General features: G+C 40.0%; 1 protein-coding gene across 1 annotated transcript in view; it reads left to right on the top strand.

The window, feature by feature from the left end:
- The window catches only part of LOC128855576 (probable aminopeptidase NPEPL1), a 56,466-nt gene extending 44,883 nt beyond the window's left edge, over nt 1–11,583 (top strand). Inside the window, exons 5-6 of the mRNA XM_054090586.1 lie at nt 7,722–7,832; nt 11,059–11,583. Of these exons, the coding sequence (XP_053946561.1) occupies nt 7,722–7,832; nt 11,059–11,190 (243 nt within the window). The 3' untranslated portion in view covers nt 11,191–11,583. The remainder of the gene's footprint in view (nt 1–7,721; nt 7,833–11,058) is intronic.
- The last annotated feature ends 10,649 nt before the right edge of the window (nt 11,584–22,232 follow it).

Below are 22,232 nucleotides of genomic sequence, written 5' to 3' on the forward strand. Positions count from 1 at the left end.
CTAATGAGTTACTGCGTTAGAAGTTACATTCCTAGCTGACTTCCAGTGAAAGCTTGGTGACATTCGGTTCAGCAGAAGCGAAGTTATTGCATCTAAAGTGTCACCATGTTTTTGGCATCGGTACAAAAATGCGTTTCGAACAAAGAGCTTATATCACATTTTGTTTTAAAATCGGTAAAACGATTACCGAAACATTTGAATTGATGGAAAAAGTTTATGGCCATGATTGTCTATCTCATGCCAGAGTTCATGGTGGCTTACACGTTTCAGAGATGGTTGTGAGGACATACAAATGTAAATAACAATGAACATACGGGCCGCCCAAAATCAGTAATCACCGAAAACTCCATCGAAATTGTTCGTGAATTTATCAGAAATGAACCGCAATCATCGTTGAAATTCATGGAATAGTTGGATATCTCCAAAACATCGATTTATCGAAATTTAACTGATTATTTGGGCTTACGAAAGGTCTGTGCACGTTTCATTCCGCACATGTTAATGGAAGGCTCAAGACGAGCCACCACCCATAAAATTGCGTTTTGAGAAGTCAAAAGTCAAGTCGAGGCTCATTTGTTTTTACCATTTCAAGGGAACTGCCCACAAGGAGATCGTACCAACGCGCCAAACCGTCAATGCAATTTTCTATCTTGGGGTTTTGAAGCATTTGTTGCATCGTATTCGTCGAATTCGCCCTGAATGCCGCGAAGGAGGAAGCTGGCGGTTATTGCATGATAATGCAACATTTCATCGATCCATTCTTGTGACTGATTTTTTCACTAGAAATGACATTTTAACCAACAATCACTCACCGTATTCGCCTCATATGGCGCCCTGAGACTTTTATTTATTTAGAAAATTGCATTTGGCCATGATAGGAAAACGTTTTGCGTCCATAGGGCCATCCAAGCGGCTTGTACCGACATCCTGAATGGCGTTTCGGGTCAATGACCTGAAACACTCTTTCGAAAAGCTTTTAGATCGCGCAAAATAGTGTTTCAAGGCCGGAGGGGACTATTTTGAATAAATAAACTCGAAGTTATCAGAACAAAACTGATGCCGTTTCTATTTTAGCTCAGTCAGGTTTATTTTACTTGTATACTTATATTACTTCACGTTGTAGACAGGCTACCGCACCAAAAACAATCGATAAAATCTGGATATGGAGGAAGGTTCGGCGACTGAAGATGCACGAACTTGTAGAGATTGTAAAGAAATCAGCTGATTTGCTGACGTAACCGGGGTGATGACAACGTTTTTTTTTCATATAAAAACTGAGATAGTGTTGGTGAGATAGAAAAAAAAAATCAACACTTTTTTTGATATATCCAATTTTTACGAAAAACAAGAATACAACCTAACTTTCAATGTCTACAGATTGCAATAAAATGCAGATTTTCGATATTTTCGCTAAACAAGTTGAATCGCAAAACATTTATCGACATTTTAGGCAAATGTCTATCCTGCTGCAGCTAAACAAAATAAGTCAATTTTAAGATGCTTAAACGCATCTTTGTGGATTGCGGAACTTCTGTTTGTAATAATAATATAATGGAATACTCACGGCCGTGGAAAGAGGTCACATGTCAACAAAGTAGTTCGGCTGCCAAAGGCTTCAATTTAACTCAAATCGAGTCAGCATTTAATTTCACATTGTAAGTAGATTTGATGTGGGAACATATCTGGCTTCAGTATATCAAAACAATTCTAAATACCTCACGAACAGATACAGTTACGGACATAAAAATGGGGTTAGGTTAGGATTAGGTTAAAATGGTTGCCCAAGGAGTGGGCACATTTGGACGAAGAAATCGAATTCATCCTTTGTTAAACCATTGTGAATGAAGTAGGTGGAGGAAGACTTATAGGACGAAAGGAGAGGGCGGGCAGAGGTGGGGATGGGGTGGCTAGGAGAATGAGCTTAGTATATGTGGATTATGCACGATAACTGTGTTGCGGTTGCGTTAATCGCTTAATGCTGCTGATGAAGCTCATCAGATTTTTAATGTCAAGGCCTGCAGGCGTAGCAAAGAAGTAAGAGCCAAGATGCATAAATCTTAGCCCCGCAAGAGTAGGGCTCCTAATGAGACGTTGCTGAGATGATTCCATCTCAATCTCCATACAGCTGACGCGACGCAAAAAGGACTCGAGGTAGTTCCACGTGTGACAGCATGCACACCTCGCAGATTGTGTCCTGTGGGAATATCTACGAAGTTTGAGAACTGAGATTTTGTCAACCTCAGAAGATCGCTTGAGTGCTCCCGATCCACACGTGGCCAGAAGGATTTCTCGGCCTTACAAGTTGGTGTACATGCCCAGCGCTCTCTGAGTTTGCGCGAAACCCAGCTTTCCAGGAGCATACCGGAGGAACCGAGATGAGCCTTATGTCGAAGAATTGGGATGCAAATGAAAGTGAAGCCAGGCATTCCTTGATTAGTACGATTGCATCATTATTAACTCGAGGATCCTAATTGTCTCGTGACTATCGGAGTAAATATTTACTTTTTCTGGCGGCAGGCCATCCGCATCTTTGTTGTTTTTCTGGCCTCAGTTCTCGATTTCTTCACACTCGCGCTTCTTGCGCTTGAGAAGCCGCTTTTCCTCGCTCCTTTTCTCTTTATACCGCTCCTTAGAAGCTCGCGGAGCAACTGACTGCAGGGTAGCTCTGTATGTAGCGTCTTTCTCTGCAGTAGTGTCGCGGCACTCCTGGTCGTACCACTGGTACCACAGTCCGTATAGAGCGGGAGATGTGGTTCCACTGCGCGCGTGTATCATAGGGTTGAGGGCGTCTTTGTGAAAGCAGTAGTGAGAGGCGAGTAACGAAGGTTTTGGCTGTCCGCTCTCCGTTTTGATTGCAGCTTTTCGACGCCATGCTTTCTCGGTACCGTGTTTCGCACGCTTTTTGTCGCATACAAACACTTGCGGACCTTAGCTGCGACAAGCGGATCATGCCAAGTCGAACATACGTCCAGAATACTGGAAGCGTGCCTTCCATCTATTAAAACCTGATCAATTTGGTTGCGTGTTCATTGATCCGGGGACAACTAGGAAGGTTTAAGCATATCGAGATGCTTGAACCTGGTGCTACTAACTACCATGTTTTTCGCTGTGGCGAAGTTGAGCAGTCTCATTTCGTTTTCGGAGGATTGTTCGTGCAGACTGAATTTTCCGATCGTTGGGTCAAAAACGCTCTCTCTTCCCACCTTCGAATTGAAATCACCTAGTACGATTTTTATATCCCGGCGGAGCATCGCTCAAAAGTCGTTTCGGGATAAATGAGTTTTAAGTTTCAGGTACAGAAGCGCGCGGACCGCTCTCTACCTCGTTAATGCCCTTTAGAAGCTATAACAACATAATAGTGGGAACTTGCACATAAAAATTTCACAGTATACGAGGGGTGCCTTGTATATGTCGGGATTTGGCAACCCTGGTGTTGCAATCTGGCAACTGACAGCTGCATCGTAAAGTTTGACCTTTTTTGGCTTTTACGTGCTCAGAACGTTTTGAAATACCAGCGCTATTTGTGTTGTTTACAGTAACTTAAAAGATTCATCTCGGTCCAAAAATGGAATTAAATCGTGAACATTTTCGTGCGATTATTTTTTACAACTTTCGACGTGGATTATCTCAGCAACATTGCATGGATGAACTTAATTCATTTTTTGGCGATGAAGCTCCATCAAGGACCAGTGTTTATCGATGGTATGGTGAATTCAATCGTGGTTGTAGTTCACTCCAAGACGAAAGGTCGTCCAAAATCAGTTGTTGTTCCGAAAAGCATTGATGCTGTGCGCGAACTGATATTGCAAGATCGTCATGTGACCTATCGTGAGATTGAGACAATCTTAGGCATTAGTGGGACCAGCATACATTCAATATTGCATAAACATTTGACTGTCAAAAAAATTTGTTCGCGTTGGATCCCACACAATTTGTCAATCGCTCAAAAAAAGGCTCGTGTCGATTGGTCAAAGGAAATGCTCAAAAAATACGATCGCGGGGCTTCGAAACACGTCTATGACATCGTGACAGGTAATGAATCATGGATTTACGCGTATGAGCCTGAAAGTAACCAGCAGTCGACTGTATGGGTGTTTCAAGATGAGCCAAATCCAACAAAAGTTGTTCGGAAAAACTGGACATGTCGCAACCGTACCACTAGAACAACGCAGAACAGTAAATTCTGAGTGGTACACAACCATTTGTTTGCCAGTTGTCTTCCAAGAAATTAGGAAAACCAATCGCCAAAGACGGATCACTCTTCACCAGGACAATGCGAGCTCTCACACATCGGCTCAAACAACTGCATTTTTGAGCACCCAAAACACCGAATTAATGGGTCATCCGCCGTATAGTCTTGACTTGGCACCGAATGACTTCTTTTTATTCCCGTACGTAAAAAAAAACTGAGAGGTCAACGTTTTTCGATACCTGAAGAAGCGGTTGCGGCATTCAGAATGCGTGTTTTGGAGGTACCTCATTCAGAGTGGCAAAAGTGCTTCGACAATTGGTTCAAACGCATGCAAAAGTGTATAGATCTTCATGGAGAATATTTTGAAAAACAATAAAGTGATTTTCGATGATTAAAATTTGTTTTTGTTCTCTAATCCCGACATATAAAAGGCACCCCTCGTATTCTAAAGAAATATCGAAATTTCTAGACCACCGGGTCCCCTTGACCATGCCATCCTTCTCTTCCGTCGCGGCATGGACACATATGACAGATAAGGCTTAAGAGGTTATTATCTAAGAAAGAATGCAAAAATTACTTTTGTCTTTCGACTTTTTGTTTTGTCTGAAGTTTTCTTTTGTTCATATTTATATTACCACCGCTGTATTATATAAACCTGTAATGCGCATTGATAACGCATGCATTATGAATTAACGCAATTAATTAAATATCCTGTTGAATGCAAATTCGTACATCAATACACATGCATACATACATATATATATACACCACCGCTTTGATTTGCTGACACTCACTTATGAATTTATGCTAATTGAAAATTCCACGCAAACATATGCCATGCTCAGCTAACTAAATGATTTGGCACTCGCGCTCAGTATCGACCCACATGAATAACGGTTTTATTGGCTGTTTTGTGAATGCGACATGTCAAATGAATGCCAATTATATTGACAATAGCCATTTTCTCTTTTGACATTTGATTTCTGGCAAAGCCATCAAATGCCATACACACGCACACACACATACCAAAGTACATCAATGCGCATACTTCGCCTTTGGGGGGAGTGTGAAAATCAAGCTAACAAAAGCCAACCGTTCATAGATCGTACGAGTACAGCAGCCGGGCGTCTACTCGCCTCCTCCTACTCACTCCAACGCGTGGCTGACATATTGAATAACTTATTTAATCGTATTTATTGTTTGCACATATTTTTAAGTTTATCTTCCGACAAAACCTATTGCAAATGTTTATTTTCTCTTGCTGGTATTGGTATTGGAATGCAGTGTGTTTGCTGTGATCAGTGAGCTGTGGTAGAGAGAGAGAGAGAGACAGCATTGAAGGGGAAGTTGTGCGTTTGAAATACTCGTATATTGAATTAATTTGGTTTTTGGGCGCCATACTAAGGGTAAAGAGTTCAAAATTTAGATGAAATTTTATTGAATTTTTCTACATTTTGTATAAAGTTCGAAAATATATATAAATACAGCCAGCGTCAATATAAAGTGTAAAACTCATATTGATAAGTTTTGACTATTTATTTATTTATTTGGTAATTTACATTATTTTTTTATAAAAAATGTTCATACTACAACAAAAACCATATAATTTTATAGCAAAGTTTCCAAATTTGTATACAATTTGTAAAAATTCGGTAAATTTATCATTAACATTTCAAACTCTTTAAGAATCTTTATTAAAATTTCAATTATGCAGTTTCATAGATCATTGAATTTTGAATCAAGTTTTAAGTGTTTCAAAAATCGCGTTTATTTTTGATAATTTTTCCTGCTGATGGTTTTTTTTCATACGACAAAAATATGGAGTAGGTGTTAGGTTAGGTTGAAGCGGGTATCCACCTTGGAACACACTCAGGCACATATCCCATTGTGATGCCACGTGGTGAACTTTCCTTATCTCTCCTACAACCAGTGTGGGCTTTTCAAAAATTTTAGAAGCTCCCTTAAGAAGCTCCACAGAACTAAGATCTTCCGATTCATTAAAGAAATGCCCGCCCAAAATGGCGAGTCTACGTGTGGATAGAGCAGGACAATGGCACCCAAGGTGCGGGATCGTCTCTTTCTTTTCCTCATCTAGACAAATTCTGCAAAAGTCATCCTCAAGGCGTGCCTACCGATTACCTTTAGATGGATTGACTCACCCATCTCGATTAGAGATGTGCGGCATTTCGTGACTACCTTGTAGTTGTTGACTGCTTTGTGAGAGATTTTATCGCCGCCTTGCTATCAGTGAAATGTAGATATGATATCCAGATATCGCATCACGGCTTTCATTATTGCCATTAGTTCAGCTCGAAAGACACTATGGTAGTCGAGAAGCCGAAAACTGCGGGAAATCCCCAGATGTTCGGAATATACACCTCCGTCTACCCTGACCTTGAAGTTTTCTGTGTATACATGAACGGACTCGCCCTGTCTTGCATGCACCCGTTACCACTCTTTCCTCAAGGGTAGAAGGGTAGTGAAGGTTGCAATGGCAAGTGTAGGCTGGAGTGCATAGTCCACCTGCCCACACTTACTCAAAGTGTTTAACCTTATTGCCGCACTGTGCGCGATATAGGTATACTGCCTGCAGGTCTACCGGAAGGAAGTTTAATGTCGTATATAATGATTTGGAACCTTGTCAACTTTTTTTAATTTTGACGCCTTCTCAAGGGCTTTCCGCCATATTAAAATACCAATAAATTGGTCTAACTACTGCTGTGTAGAGCCAATGTATCATTCTGGGTTTTAACCACCATTTTTCAGGGCGAATTCGACGAATGTGATGCAACAAACGCTTCAAAACGCCAAGACAGAAAATTGCATTGCCGGTTTGGCCGATGGATCGAACTCCTTGTGGGCAATTCCCTTGGAATCGTAAAAACAACTGAGCATCGACTTGATTTTTGACTTCTTCAAACGCGATTTTTTGGGTGCTGGCTCGTCTGGGCTTTCCATTCGGCACTTTGACGCTTAGTTTCTGGTTCTTGTTGGAAACACCAGGTTTCATCACCAGTTACAATGTTGTAAAGGAAGTTATCGTCTTGTTTCGCCTCTTTAATGAGGTCTTTCGAATGTTGAATTCTGAGCTATTTTTGGTCCTCAGTTAACTTGCGCGGAATGAAACGTGCACATACCTTTCGTACGCCCAAATGATCATTTAAAATTCGATAAATCGATGTTTTGGAGATATTCAACTCCGATTCCATGAATTTCAACGAAGATTTCGGTTCATTTTTGAAAAAAAATTACGAACAATTTCGATGGAGTTTTCAGTGATTACTGATTTTGGGCGGCCCGTATGTTCATTGTCATTTATGTCCTTACAAACATCCCTGAAACGTGTGAACCACTCACGAACTCACCAAGCTTACACCGGAAGTCAGCTAGGGATGTTACTTCCAACGCAAAAGTTTCCATATTTTTATTTTACACTCTAATATTCTTATTTTTATTATCATATCTCATTTTATATTTCGGCAGTTTGCCATTTTCAATATAATAAATGTTATTTTCTTATTTCTTTCAGGATCGCAACAACGCTCAACCGTCGTGTGCTGGGGTTTTTGTTGGCGCGCATCTTGGTTTTGATTATCCTGGCATCTGGATGCATGTTGATATGGCACTTCCAGTTTCGTCGGTATGTAATACTTTATTTGTATAAAAATGTTTAAAAACTTAGCCATGAAACAGTTTCTATGTACTCATAGATTATTAAAACGCAGTTGTATTAGACTTTTGATATTCTAAGAGAATTGCTCTGCTAGAAATATGTGCAAACAAGTTGATTTAAGGCGTCTTCGATTCGCCACTTTTTTGTTTGCACAGTTCACTTGACGAAAAATTTGTATGTGAAAGCAACAACAAAGTCATCGAACAAGATTCTTCTCTGAGGAGACGGCAACACCTAAGGGGTGCGTCCGCAGGTGGCAGATAGGGGAATGCCTCTCAGACATGGGTGGCAGGAGGGGAATGAAATACTTCTCGGGGAAAACTTCAAATCCTTCAGAAGGCAACAGAAAACCACTGAAGTAACATTTCCTTGAAAATCATGAAACTAAAGATTCATCACTAGCGAGTACCCCATAAAATAATAATAATACTATAACTCACCCTGTTCGGTGCTACCAACTCTTGCTCTTTGTTGATATTAGGCAAGTTTCATTAGACTGCGTTCATACCTAACAATTTTTGTTGCTTAAACTCGTAACTTGTGGGGCAGACGACGAGAGAAGAGAGCCATCGAGTTGCTTGTGCTCGGTCAACACATTTTATGTTTTCGTTCTTCTCAATGTTGTTGCTGGCTGCAGAATAAAAACTAAAACAATTGCACGCAGTGGAGCTGTCTGAAAGCACGACGGACAACATAAAAAGGGGATTCGCAAAGTTAAGAAAAGAAATGCTTCCCTGTATGAACGTGGTCTTACTACTACTCATTAAGTGCCTTCAAGCAATTGTAACTTTTGGCAACTCTTTTCCAGTGTTGCTCATATACGTTTATTTTTGCCAGTTGCTACATCTATGCTTTGCTAGAAGAACGTCACAACTCAAACAATTAAATATTCGTGGAAGATGGCATCAAAGATTTTGAGATCGTCACGAATTGTGTGCACATCACACATGAAGAGCTGGTGATCATTTCTGCATACTTATTTAAAAAAAAAGTCCAATTATGACGATCTTTCGACAAAGGAGCTGTAAGATAATACTCACTATTTGAATTCTTCAGACTAGTAAATTTTTTTTTTTCAGAAATTATCAACTAAATTTCAGAATTGTAAAATAATACTTCAAAAAGTATCAAGTACACTTCGGAATAGTAGCATTTTTTTCAGAAGTTTTCAAATATACTTCTGAATAGTAAATTATATTTCAGAAAGCATTAAATATACGAGTCTACTTCAGAATTGTAATAGGACTATCAATAAGTTCGTGCGGTTTTACAACAGATGGCGTAACTTGATTATTATTCCATCGATCCACATTTCCAAACATTCATTGGAGAGCTACTGTCGTAAGGCACAAACGTCAGTATAAGTTTTTTATTTGAAGCGTAAACAACAATATTTTTACCACACTTGAAAATGTCGAATTTCGTGCCAAATAATGTGTTTTTGCGGGGAATTCTTCTTCATTATTTTAATATGAAGAAAAAAGCAGCCGAAAGTCATCGTATCTTGGTGGAAGTTTATGGTGAGCATGCTCTATCTGAGCGAACGTGCCAGAAGTGGTTTGCACGCTTTAAAAGTGGTGATTTTGGCTTGGAAGACGAAGAACGCGAGGGTGCGCCGCCAAAGTTCATGGATACCGAATTGGAGGAATTGCTCGATCAAGATCCGGCTCAAACGCAAGAAGAGGTTGCAAAAACTTTGGGAGTTGATCAATCAACCATTTCCAAACGTTTAAAAGCCATGGGAATGATCCGAAAGGTAGGCCATTGGGTGCCGTATGAATTGAAGCCAAGAGACGTTGAACGCCGTTTTATGGCATGCGAACAACTGCTTCAACGGCACAAAAGAAAGGGTTTTTTGCATCGAATTGTGACTGGCGATGAAAAGTGGGTCCATTACGACAATCCAAAACGTCGGGCAACGTATGGATACCCTGGCCATGCTTCAACATCGACGTCGGCGCAGAATATTCATGGCCTGAAGGTTATGCTGTGTATCTGGTGGGACCAGCTGGGTGTTGTGTATTATGAGCTACTGAAACCGAATGAAACGATTACGGGGGATGTCTACCGACGACAATTGATGCGCTTGAGCCGAGCACTGCGAGAAAAACGGCCGCAATACGCCGATAGACACGACAAAGTTATTTTGCAACATGACAATGCTCGGCCACATGTTGCACAAGTGGTCAAAACATACTTAGAAACGCTCAAATGGGATGTCCTACCCCACCCGCCGTATAGTCCAGACCTTGCGCCATCCGATTACTATCTCTTCCGATCGATGCAACATGGCCTGGCTGACCAGCACTTCCGTAATTACGATGAAGTCAAAAAATGGATCGATTCGTGGATTGCGGCAAAACCGACCGAATTTTTCACAAAGGGAATCCGTGAATTGCCAGAAAGATGGGAAAAAGTAGTAGTAAGCGATGGACAATATTTTGAATATTAAATTTGTAACCATTTTACGTCAATAAAGTTTCAAATTTCGAAAAAAAACCGCACGAACTTATTGATAGTCCTATTAAATTGTTTTTCAGAACACATCAAATATAAAAATAAGCATTTCCATGACAAAATGTGAAAAAGAAGAGGAAATATTTTCAGTTTGTAACTTAGTTAATTACAGTTTCGGACAAAAGCTATATTATAGGTTACTAAATTTTAGTACAATAAAGGGCAGATGGAAAATCTCATCAATTACTGTTCTAGATGTTGATATACATAGATAAATTTAAAATGGATTACTAAAGAAGGATAGCTCTTGACTTTAAATCATCCTAGAAGAATTTTGAGTTCAAAAAATTTTGAACAAAAAACAAACGTGCCAGCAATTTCGTGTCATACGAAGCGAAAGTTAATGGGGAATCACGAAATGAGACCTTTCAATATGACTTTTCAGTAAAATCCTATAAATTGTACTGTAGGAAACTGTGAATCCCGTCATCGACCTACTGATTAGAAAGTAACAGTGTAGCTACGGGATTTCCATAGTACGAAAAATCTGAGAAAATAACCTAGACCAAACAAATCAGCTCAAAGTTGACAAGAACTAATATCTTCTTGATGTTATGAATTATTCTGTATTTATCATTTTTTTTTTTTCAAACACTCTTAATAATACTTGCCCCACGCTAATTTCACTCAGTTTATCTCAAACAATTGCTACATCTTTGCTATCTTTTTTTTGCAGGGTGAACGTGCCACTGGTTATGGCGTAGCACTGCTGCTAACGCTCTTCGGCAACTACACTAAATGCAATATTCTGCAATCGATTGCGCCAAACGAAGCGGAACCGCCATCGAAGCGCGTTTGTCGTGATTAGGCAACAACAATGACGGCATACCCACACCAGCACCCGACAATGCAATCCATCAGAAAACCAAAAGCATGCAGCGTCTAACCGGCAAACAAGTGCGTCCAGTGAGAGAAAGGAGGAGTTAACAATGGCAGTCGCCAGTAGTAGGAAAAAGTAAAAATAAAAAACACCGACAGTCATTCTTCCTCCACAATTTGCTGATTTTTGCATTGTATGCTTTCTATTTTTTAGTATTTCCTTTCGGTTTTTCGGTTGAGTATTGCCAAATTTATGTATACTTTGGAGCTCATTTTCAATTTCAATTGTAAACGATATTATTCGCGAATTCTACTTACTATTCTTTATCTTGTATTATGCAGGAAAAACAAAACAAATCAAAATAAATGAAATATGTACATATTTATGATTGATTTCATTTCGCTGCGTCAAATGGGTTTTTCCGCTTCACTCACTATTTCACCATCGCTCAGTGAGAGAGATTCGATAGATCTAACTGGAATTAGCCTTATTTTGAAAGTGGTTATATCGATAAATTTTTCCAAAGTTTTGGATTATTATCAAGAAATTTCAAAATAGAAGAGTGGAATAGAATAGAGGGTTTGATTGAAAAGTAATGAGCATTCCCGCGCGGAGCGTCTGCCAAGCGATCAACCGAATCGGCTGGTGGGGGAAAATGATTGTTGGACCTTCCCCTTCCACTAGAAACCGGTCCCAGTTCGCTGGCAACAGCGGTGCAGTCAACACCGCTCCGCGCGTGAAAGCTGTTTTAAAAGTGTGTTAGGATTTTGCAATGGCGCAAATGCAGCGATCGTTGGAGCAACGTTACTCGATCAAACTTTGCGTAAAGCTGAACAAAACGAGTACCGAAACCATTGGGCTACTCAAGGAGGCTTACGAGGACCAATCTCTGTCCAGTGCCGAGGTAAAACGCTGGCACAAGTCGTTCAAGGAAGGCCGTCAACAAAATTGGACCCTTTATCACGACAATGCGCCGGCGCACACCGCCTTCCTCTGCACCTCTACATTGGCCAAGACGGGGATTCCGGTGCTTCCCCACCCTCCCTACAGACCAAACCTGTCCCCTCCGGACTCTTTACTGTTCCCGCGCCTGAAAAGAAAGCTGAAGGGGAGGCGTTTCGACTCCATCGAGGCGATCCAAAAAACTGTGACAGCCGAATTGAACGCGATTCCGTCGGATGAGTTTAACAAATGTTTCCTGCAGTGGAAGGACCGCTACCAGCGGTGTATTAACGGCCAAGGGTCCTATTTTGAAGAATATTAGTTGAATACGCCAAAAGGTTTAATAAAACTGCTTAAAAAGATCAGGCTCATTACTTTTCAATCAAACCCTGTAGAATTTATTCCTCGATTTTCCCATTGCTTCCTTTCGACAAAAAAAGTGAATGCAACAACAACGTTATCGAACAAGATTCGTCTCTGAGCAGACTTTAACACCTAGGGGGCGCGTCCGCAGGTGGCGGATAGGTGAATGTCTCTCAGATATGGGTGGTAGGAGGGGAATGAAATGTCTCACGCGGAAAACTTCAAACCCTTCAGAAGGCAACAGAAAACCACTGAAGTAACATTTCCTTGAAAATCATGAATACAAAGATTCGTCACTGGCGAATACCTCATAAAATTGGCATAACTCACCCTATTCGGTGCTACCAACTCTTGCTCTTTGCTGATATTAGGCAAGTTTCATTAGACTGTGTTCATACCTAACAATTTTTGTTGCTTAAACTCGTAACTTGTGGGGCAGACGACGAGAGAAGAGAGCCATCGAGTTGCTTGTGCTCGGTCAACACATTTTATGTTTTCGTTCTTCTCAATGTTGTTGCTGGCTGTAGAATAAAAACGAAAACAATTGCATGCAGTGGAGCTGTCTGGAAGCACGACGAGCAACATGAAAAGGGGATTCGCAAAGTTAAGACAACAAATGTTTTCCTGTACGCACGCGGTCTTACTAAAGTGGCATTCGATTCGCCACTTTTCTGTGAATTCTCTTTTGATGTTGGCCGTCATGTTCCCCATAGTGGGGTTTTGACTCGATCAAACCGGAAAAATTCGTTCTTTGTAATACCACTGTAAAGGAGATAAGAAGGCTTTGGAAGAAAGTAAGGAGGAAGAGGAGGAGGGGATGTGTTTTTATGGAAGAACGATGACTGATTTAAAGTGGTGTTAGCCCATTTGTACTACTGACGCATTTCATCAGTTTTTTAATATCAATGCCTGCTTTTCAGCAGGCGTGTCAAAGACATGAGAGCCAAGATGCTTAAATCTTAGTTAAGAAGAAGGTGTTGAGATGATTCCACCTCATTCTCCCATGTTACTGACGGAAGAACGACTCGAAGTAAATCGAGTCTCAGAGCATGTTACCACGTGGCCAATGCCCAGTAAGGGCACCCACGAAATTCAAGAGCTAACATTTTTTTACATGTTTGTGTACTTCTCTAGAGCTCACCGAGTTGACACGAAGCCCAACTCTCCAGGAGGAGACTGCAGGTAGTAAACAGGACCCCAATCCTCTCGTTTTGCGGGGCAACTACCTCTCAGGTCCCCTGTCTAGCCAGCTCATCTGCCTCGTAGTTTCCTGCGATGTCGCTATGACCAGGTACCCAGCTGAGCTTTACATTGAAGAATTCGGATGCAATCGAAAGTGAAGTCAGGTATTCCCCAATCAGTTTGAAGTGCGCCATCATCGAGCGCAGGGCCCTGATTGCCGATTGGATGTCGGAGTATTTATTAATCTCCGTGACAGATATTACACGAGTGAAAAGTAATTATCGCTACCTCTGCTTGGAATACACTGCAGTGCTCCGGTAACCTGAACTCGGGTCTGATGTGGAGCACCTTGCAGAATACTCCTCCACCAACCAACCCTCTTATCCAATTTTGAGCCATGACCCTGTCTGCAAATGCTACACCCCTTGAAGGAATGTAAGTAGAGAATATTCCGCTCAGACTAAGCAGGGGTGCGTATTGATCAGTCGCCAAAGGGATGAACCCAAAATTCCTAAGGATACTTGAGAGTCCGCAATTGAGGAGACTCTCAATCTGATTACGGCACATGTAGTTGCAGCTTTCCCTGCAATGTCTACAGGTATCACATTCAGCATGCATTAAGCGCTAGTTTGAAGCGCCCCACTGATTCCAATGAGAGCACACTTTTGGATCCCCTCCAGCTTCTTCACCGATGCTACCTTTTCCAGTGAGTTCCACCAGACAATGACTCCATACTGTTGTATGGTTATAAAGGTATTAAAGAGCCAAAAAAAACAATTTTAAGCGAGAGGCCTCATCTTTTTCAATAGGGTCTTTGTGCTGCTACAGTGCCCGAATATATCCTAAATTCGGGTTATTTCGATAACTAAGAACCAACTGTCGTCGAAACCAAAAAAGACTCATGTCGATTGGTTTAAATAAATGCTGAAGAAATTTTGCCGCGATGGTTCAAAGCACGTATATGACATCTTAAAATGTGACGAATCTTGGATCTATGCATATGAGATGAAAACAAAACAGCTATCGACAGTGTGAGCAGCACCCCAAAGCAAATGGCCGCTTGCTTTTTCAGCAAGCCTGATATCTGGTCATGTCGCAACTGTACCACAAGAGAAACTTAAAACAGTCAATTTTGAGTGGTACCCAACCATTTTTTTGCCAGAAGTTTTCGGGGAATCAAGGAAATTCAAGCACTAAAGGCGAATCATCTTGCACCAAATCAATGCGAACTCTCTCGTCTCGGTCAGTGATGGTAAATGATTTTTTGAAAAATCCCTACACAGCCCAAAAAAATTCCCTACTTTTCCCTACGCTTCAAAAAATTTTTCCTACAAAATTCCCCACATATTTTTCTCCTGTGTTTACACTATAATGAGGCACTTGCAACGTCAAAATTGAATTATTTTCGGGCTTGGTGCTATTTTGACACTTTATAAGACACTTTAATAAGAAATTTTATTTCAAAAATATATATAAATACACATATATATTATATTATAAACACATATATAAAGAAAAATTCAGCAAAAAGACTAAAAATTACACTTTTTCATTACAATCAGTTCTGTTTAAAATAAGACAGAGTTTCTATTTTTTCAGAATCCGGCACGATTTCTTTTAAGATTGGGATAAAATGGTTCACAACTTGCAGGGCGACATTATGCTCAGCGAAGAACATGCTAAATCTTATTTCGAAATTTCTGGAACCATTTGGATTTCTCGGCTTTTTCTTAAAAAAAACTGTTTATTTTAGGTGTCATTTTTATTGTCTTCATATTTTTTTGGTACGCTTTTGCTTCGGCGTGCTTCTGCAAATTAGAATTGCCGCAGTTCAAAACTTTGTCGCACTCAGCGCATTTGCATTTGAATGGATCGCCACAGCTTTCAACCAGCCACTAAAATTGTCGTCGTCAAGCCACTTGTTATTGAACTTTTGCTTCGGATACTTGAATTTTTCTCCTGGTGTTCCTCCGAAGAGTGAGTCGAAGAGGAGGAGCTCATTTCTGTAAAATATATAAATTTTAAATATAAAAAAAGCTCAAACTAAAAAAAAAAAACGGGACAAAACTAACAATTTTCGCGCGAAGAAAAAATCGCGTTAGCGTTAACGAAGAAAAAATGACAATGTTGCCGTATTAACGCTTTAAAAGTATGCTGCCATAAGGAAAAAAATACTGGCATGAAATCTTACTGCGGCTTTTTATTTTAAATGAACTTTTTTAATATTTCCCGCTATTGTAAAATTTTTTCTGTCCTTTTTGAAAATTCCCTACATTTACAGAATTTAAAAAAATCTGTCCTTCTTTTTCGACAAATATCCCTACATGTAGGGAATTTTCCCTACATTTACCCTCACTGGTATCGGTACACACTAGAGAGTTTTTGAGTACTTGAAAGATCGAATTAATGGGTCACCGTCTTACAGCCCTGATTTGACACCTAATGATTTCTTTTTGCTCCCGAGCGTCAAAAATAAAATGCGTGGTCAATGTTTTTCAACGTCCGAAGATGCTGTTGAAGCCTTTAATGAGTTCGTTTTGGAAGTATCCACATCTGGGTGGCAAAAGTGCTTTGGAAAATAGTTCAAGCGAATGCAAATAGAAGGGAATTGACCTCCAGGAGAATATTTTGAAAAACAATAAAGCCATCTTCATGATTATTTTACTGTGTTTTCGTTATCTGGCTCAAAATATAAAAGGCAACCCTCGTGCGTACATACATAGCTTTCTTTTTTGTGTTCGGTTAGTTTTCCTGCAGTTATGCCTTTCACTGACATATTTCTTGTTTCTAACCCGCATTGTAATGATTACTGATGGGCTAGCAAAGATAAAATGCTTCGAATGTTCAGAAAAAGGAAGAAAAGGTTGAAACAATTTGTCTTAACCAAACGGACTATTTCTTTCTACGTACCAGACGTTCAGTTGGCAATAACAATAATCTTCATCCGTCTTGTTTGCACACTAATTGACTATGTCCTCCATGTCCAGGATGTCTTCATTTTCAATTTAATGACTTCGAAATGAATGCATGCAAAGTCAATATCATTTGTGCTGCGCCGAATGACCGGCAATAGCATAGAAGGCAATAAATTACGAAAGGATTTTATGAATGCCGGTAGATATATTTATTTTATGGTATTCCTTTGGTAAATAGAAAATGTAATTTCCATGAAATCTAAGAAATCACTAAGCCAGTTGATGGTTGAGCGAACGCAGGCAAATTATGTGCTTACAAAAATGTTGCAACAATTTAACAATAAACCACAAGACATGCCATATATTTCAGAAAATTAAAAAAAATATATATACATACATACACTTGCAAATGTTTTGTTAGATACTTGACATTTTTGTGGCATTGAAGCATGGCAAAGAAGCAATTTATTCCATGACCTTTTGAGCATAGTCATTAGATGTTTTTCTACTACATACATACATATATTTTGTCTCATAATTCTTTTCACAATGTAATTTGGTATCGCATCACTATTTTCTTAGAAAACTCAATTATGGCATACTAGGTTGTTCAATAAGTTTTGCGGCTCGATAAGAAAAACACAATTTCATGGTCACATATGTACATGTTATTATTCAGTATAGTCTCCCTCAACATCAAGGCAACTGTTCCAACGAGATTCCAATTTACGAATTCCATCCCTGAAGTGAGAATCTGGAAGGGCTGCAAAATACGTTTCCACAGCTGTTGTTCTGACCTCATAATTTGATGAAAAACGCTTTCCATGCATGCATTTTTTTGTGTCCGAAAGCAGAGGGAAGTCATTTGGGGCCAATACTGGTGAATACAGTGGATACTCCAACAATTCGAACTGTAATTCATGGATTTTAGCCATTGCCAAATACTCTTGTGACACGGTGCGTTGTCGTGATGAAAAAGAATTTTTTTCTCACGAAAACTGGAACGTTTTTCAGCTGGTATAAGAAAAACCAGATTCACACCCCTCTTTAGCCTTTTGTTTTAATTTGAAAACATGGTGATAGACCCAAGTTTCATCTGTAATGATGAATCGACGCACAAAATCCTTTAGAAGACGCTGTTCATGCTGCTGAGAAAGTCGTCTTTGAATGTCTTTTTGTTCCATTGTTCTATCATGAGCTTCTGAAACTAAATAACTTAGTCAGAATATTCTTTACACAGCCCCATGAGATGCCTAGGGCTTATACTAAATCTCTTTCAGTCACTCGAATTACTTACAGCATTTTGTTAAGATAATTCTGCAGTCAAGACTTAGTTGCAGTCAAAACAAAGTATCGATTAGAGGGGAAAGAGGTAGAGACAATCGTCGTCTCGGCCTATTTTCCTTGCGACTCCATTCTTCCTCCCCCTATGAGGGAGTTTATGGAAGTTGTAAGATATGCTGAATCCATGAGATTAGGACTAATTGTGGAATGTGACGCAAATTCACAGAAATGTAACTTCAGGGGGCATAAACTCATGGACCTCATTCTGTCATCTCGTTTGGTTATTACAAAATATCAGATCATATGACTGGTTGGAAAGTACTCGATAAAGATTCCCTGTCGGACCATCGTTACATAGAGTTTAGGCTTGGGGCCGAGACAACTTCGTCCCAACCGGCTGGAATCCTCGAAAAGCGGATTGGACACGATATAAAGATCTGATTAAAGAAAAAATCCTTGATGTTCGCAAACTCCGAACAATAACTGCGATTAAAAAAGCCACAAACTCATTGGGGCGAACTTTGATCGAGTGTTATAACAAGGTGTGCCCGGAACTCCTACGTGAGGGTAAGACAGTTCTTTGGTGGAACTCCGAACTCTCGAAACTCGGAAAAGCTTCCAGGAAACTTCTTAATAGAGCTCTTAAAACTCAGTTGGAAGGGGATTGGACTGCCTACCGTAAACTGAGGAAAGGAATATAAAAAGAAAATTAGAACCTTCTGTAGTGAAGTGGAGGAACGGAAGAGTTCAGCGAGGTTATGCAAGGTCCTCCAAAGAGACCGGACGGCTAGGCTGGGCTCACTACTCAAACCGGATGGTACTTATACGGACTCAAAATCAGAAGTGTGCGTTACACTCTTTTCAACACATTTCCCTGGCTGCAGAAGAGTTGTTGGTCAAAGCTCTGTCGATCAATCTGATCATGTCGATATAATTACCAGCAGACGTGATTGGTTCATTGCATCTAAGATAGTTAACGAGGATAAAGTTCGCCTTCTCGTCATTCGAAAACTTTAAGTCCCAGGACCTGATGACATTTACCCAATCATGCTCAAGCGTGGCGGAGGACAACTAATGAAGGTTCTGAAAAGAATCTTTACGGCATGTCTTGCGCGCGCTTATGTTCCACAATCATGGCGTTTGGTGAAAGTTGCCTTTATCTATATAGCCTATAAGCCTGACATCGTTTATGCTTAAAGGTCTAGAACGTAGGGTGGAGAAGCACATTAGGACGAGGGTTCTAAGTCGCAACTCTCTCAATGTCAGACAACACGCTTACCAAAGTGGAAAATCTTGTGAATCGGCTGTACACGAGTGCATCAGCATAATCGAAAAAGGATTGGAAACGAGAGAGTACACTATTGGTGTGTTTGTGGACGGTGAAGGAGTTTTTGACAATACTATATTTGATTATATGTGCTCTGTTATCAGAAGGCATGGAGTAGAAGAAATCCTTGTCAGATGGATTCACTCTATATTATCCAAGAGACTGCTTATCACAGATGGAGGAAACGATGAAGGAGTCAAGGTTGAGGTTATACTCCCTGCAGTGTATTCCCTGTTCTATTTTGGTGCTTTGTTGTGGACTCTCTTCTTAATAATCTGCAAGAAATTGGACACGTTCAAGCTTATGCAGATGCAGATAAGATTGATGAGTGGCCTCTTCTGAGGTCAAATACTTAGGGGTACTAGATTGTAAGATGACCTGAAAGACGCACGGCCAGAAGAAGGTCTCTCGAAGACTAAAAGTCTACTGACAGTGTAAGAGAACTTTTGGCAAGACATGGGTTCCAAGACCGGCGATAGTACACTGGTTGTACATCGCCCTGATTATATCATTACTACATACGCCTCTTTGGTCTGGTGGAAGGCTACTATGGTCAATTCTAGATCAAAACTCCTAACGAGATTACAAAGAAGTGTGTGCTTGGGTATCACAGGTGCCATGAGTACGACATCTGGCGATGCCCTTAGTGCCATTCTGAACCTGCAACCTCTTGATCTTCAAATCCGGAAGGAAGCAATGAAGGCGCCGTACAGACTCAAGTCAAACGGAGTCTGGGGGAACGAAGAAAATACTGGCCTCTAACAGATTTGACACCGTTGGTTTCGGTAGGAAGTATGACGCTTTGAGATACAGATCTTTGGTTAAGTTCAGAGTATCTATTAACGGGTTTTCAGCACGAAAAGTACTTATACGCTTTCAATATTCGTTCATAAATGTGCTTTGCTTTTAAATTTTCTAAAAATAAAAACTCAATCACTCATTCCATTGTAGGAAGTACTGTGACACGTCGGTACTAAATGGCTTGTAAACAAAGAATGAATTGATGGATTGAAATGAAACTTCACGTATGTACATTCATATGAAATTTAGGCTAGTAGCAACGCGCTCTCTTATCGCACTGCAAAACTTATTAGCCAACCTAGTATGGGTAAGTACATTCATCAACCATGTAACCGCATTTTCCTCTGCTTGTTGTGTGAGTAAAGCATTTACTTATAGGCACCAACTCAATATTTCAAAATTGTCTTACGTAGTGGTGAAATCCAATAAAATTAAATTTACTCTACCTACATACATACCTGTATGTACATATGTATATGTGCGTAAAAAAAAAGAGAGAAATGAGAAGAAAAAACAAGAATTTTCACACAGTAGAGCGTACATGAAACCAACCAGCAAGCAATTGGCGAACAAAAGAAAGTTTATAAAAACTCAGAGCTTCGTTACACTGATTGTCCTTTGACGTTGGAAAAACAAACAGTCAACCAGCCAGTCAGTGAGTGTCATAGCTATAGAAGAGGCACGCACTCGTTTACCAGCTTTGACGCATAGGGATGACGCAAGGATGTACGTAATTGTGCAAACAGTAGAACAATATTGGCAACAACAAAAAACACTGTTATGGATGCGTATATAACTGTGTACGCATGTATGTAGCTACATATATGTATAAAAATGTACAATGCACGTATCGATGCACGGTTGACGCTGCACTCATACGTTGCCATTCGGTCAACAAGCAAAATGTTGCTTTAAATTTTTATCTAAATTGTTTTCAATATTCGACTGAAATGTTGCAATAGCAAAAATAAACGAAAGTTAAATAAATAAAAGAAAAAGGTATGCTTACATAGAACAAACATAAATATGATTGTTGGGGAGTGTAAATACTGGATTTTATAGATATTTTCGTTGGTGTCGATGTTATGAAAGGGTGCTTACGAGACAAGTTTATTTTTAAATTCTTATATTTTTCACTTAATTTTTTTTATTTATTGCAATCTGTTTTAAATGAAAACATTAGGCAATGCATATAATTGAGGCTAATGGGGGGATCTTGAAGAGCGCGAAAAAGGTGAAGCCCAAGTTCACATAAAGAATTTGATTGAAATAACTTACTGAACATGAAGTGAGATCCGCGACATTTTGAGGCTGACTTCATAGTTTTTGTTTTTTTTTGTTATTGGGTATTGGAATAAGTTTTCGTCCTTTCTTAGCCAAAGTTACGAATTATTTAAACTATTAAATAACCTATGATATTATGTGAACTATGTGCCATTGGAAGCTACAACTTTACTCTCTCTTCCATACAGCATATGGATTCATCTGTCCAAAAAATCGAGTTCTTTTGACTTGATCCATTCTTTAAGCCAGTTTGCGATGCTCTCGTAAGAAGTGAACCGCTGTTCTATTGATCGGAACAGATGGTAATCCGAAGCTGCAATGTCTGGGGAATACGGCGGGTGGGGCAAGAGTTCCCATTTCAGTCCCTCTAAATACTTCTGAACCTAATAAAGTCCCTCTAAATACGTGTAGGCTGGCATTGATTTGCATGAAAATCAGTTTGTTATGTCTACCGCCGCATTCCGCACGCTTTACTTTGAGAGCTCGATCCAAACGCATTAGCTGCAGTCGGTAACGATCGCCAGTGATGGTTTCAGATGGTTTAAAGAGTTCATAATAGATGACAGCTTTCTGATCCCACCAGATGCACAACATAACCTTTGAAGCATGAATATTGATTTCGCTGTCAATGGACCTGGTTCTCCTGGCAGGCTCCAACGACGCTTAGGGTTATCATAATAGACCAATTTTTCATCGCCAGTGATGATGCGATGCAGAAAACTTTTTCTTTTCTGCCGGTCAAGGAGTATCTCACACGTCACCAAACATCTCTCGAAATCTTTCTCCTTCAATGGATGTGGCACCCTGTTACCTGCTTTCTGCACCATTCCTATCGCGGGAGTGGGTTCAATTGACTTATATTTGGACAATATGCGGTTTCAACAGATCGGTGCCACTTGCTCATGAAACAATGAGGCACGCCAGGATTTAGC

Source organism: Anastrepha ludens, chromosome 2, assembly GCF_028408465.1.
Source record: "Anastrepha ludens isolate Willacy chromosome 2, idAnaLude1.1, whole genome shotgun sequence".
Lineage (NCBI taxonomy): Eukaryota > Metazoa > Arthropoda > Insecta > Diptera > Tephritidae > Anastrepha > Anastrepha ludens.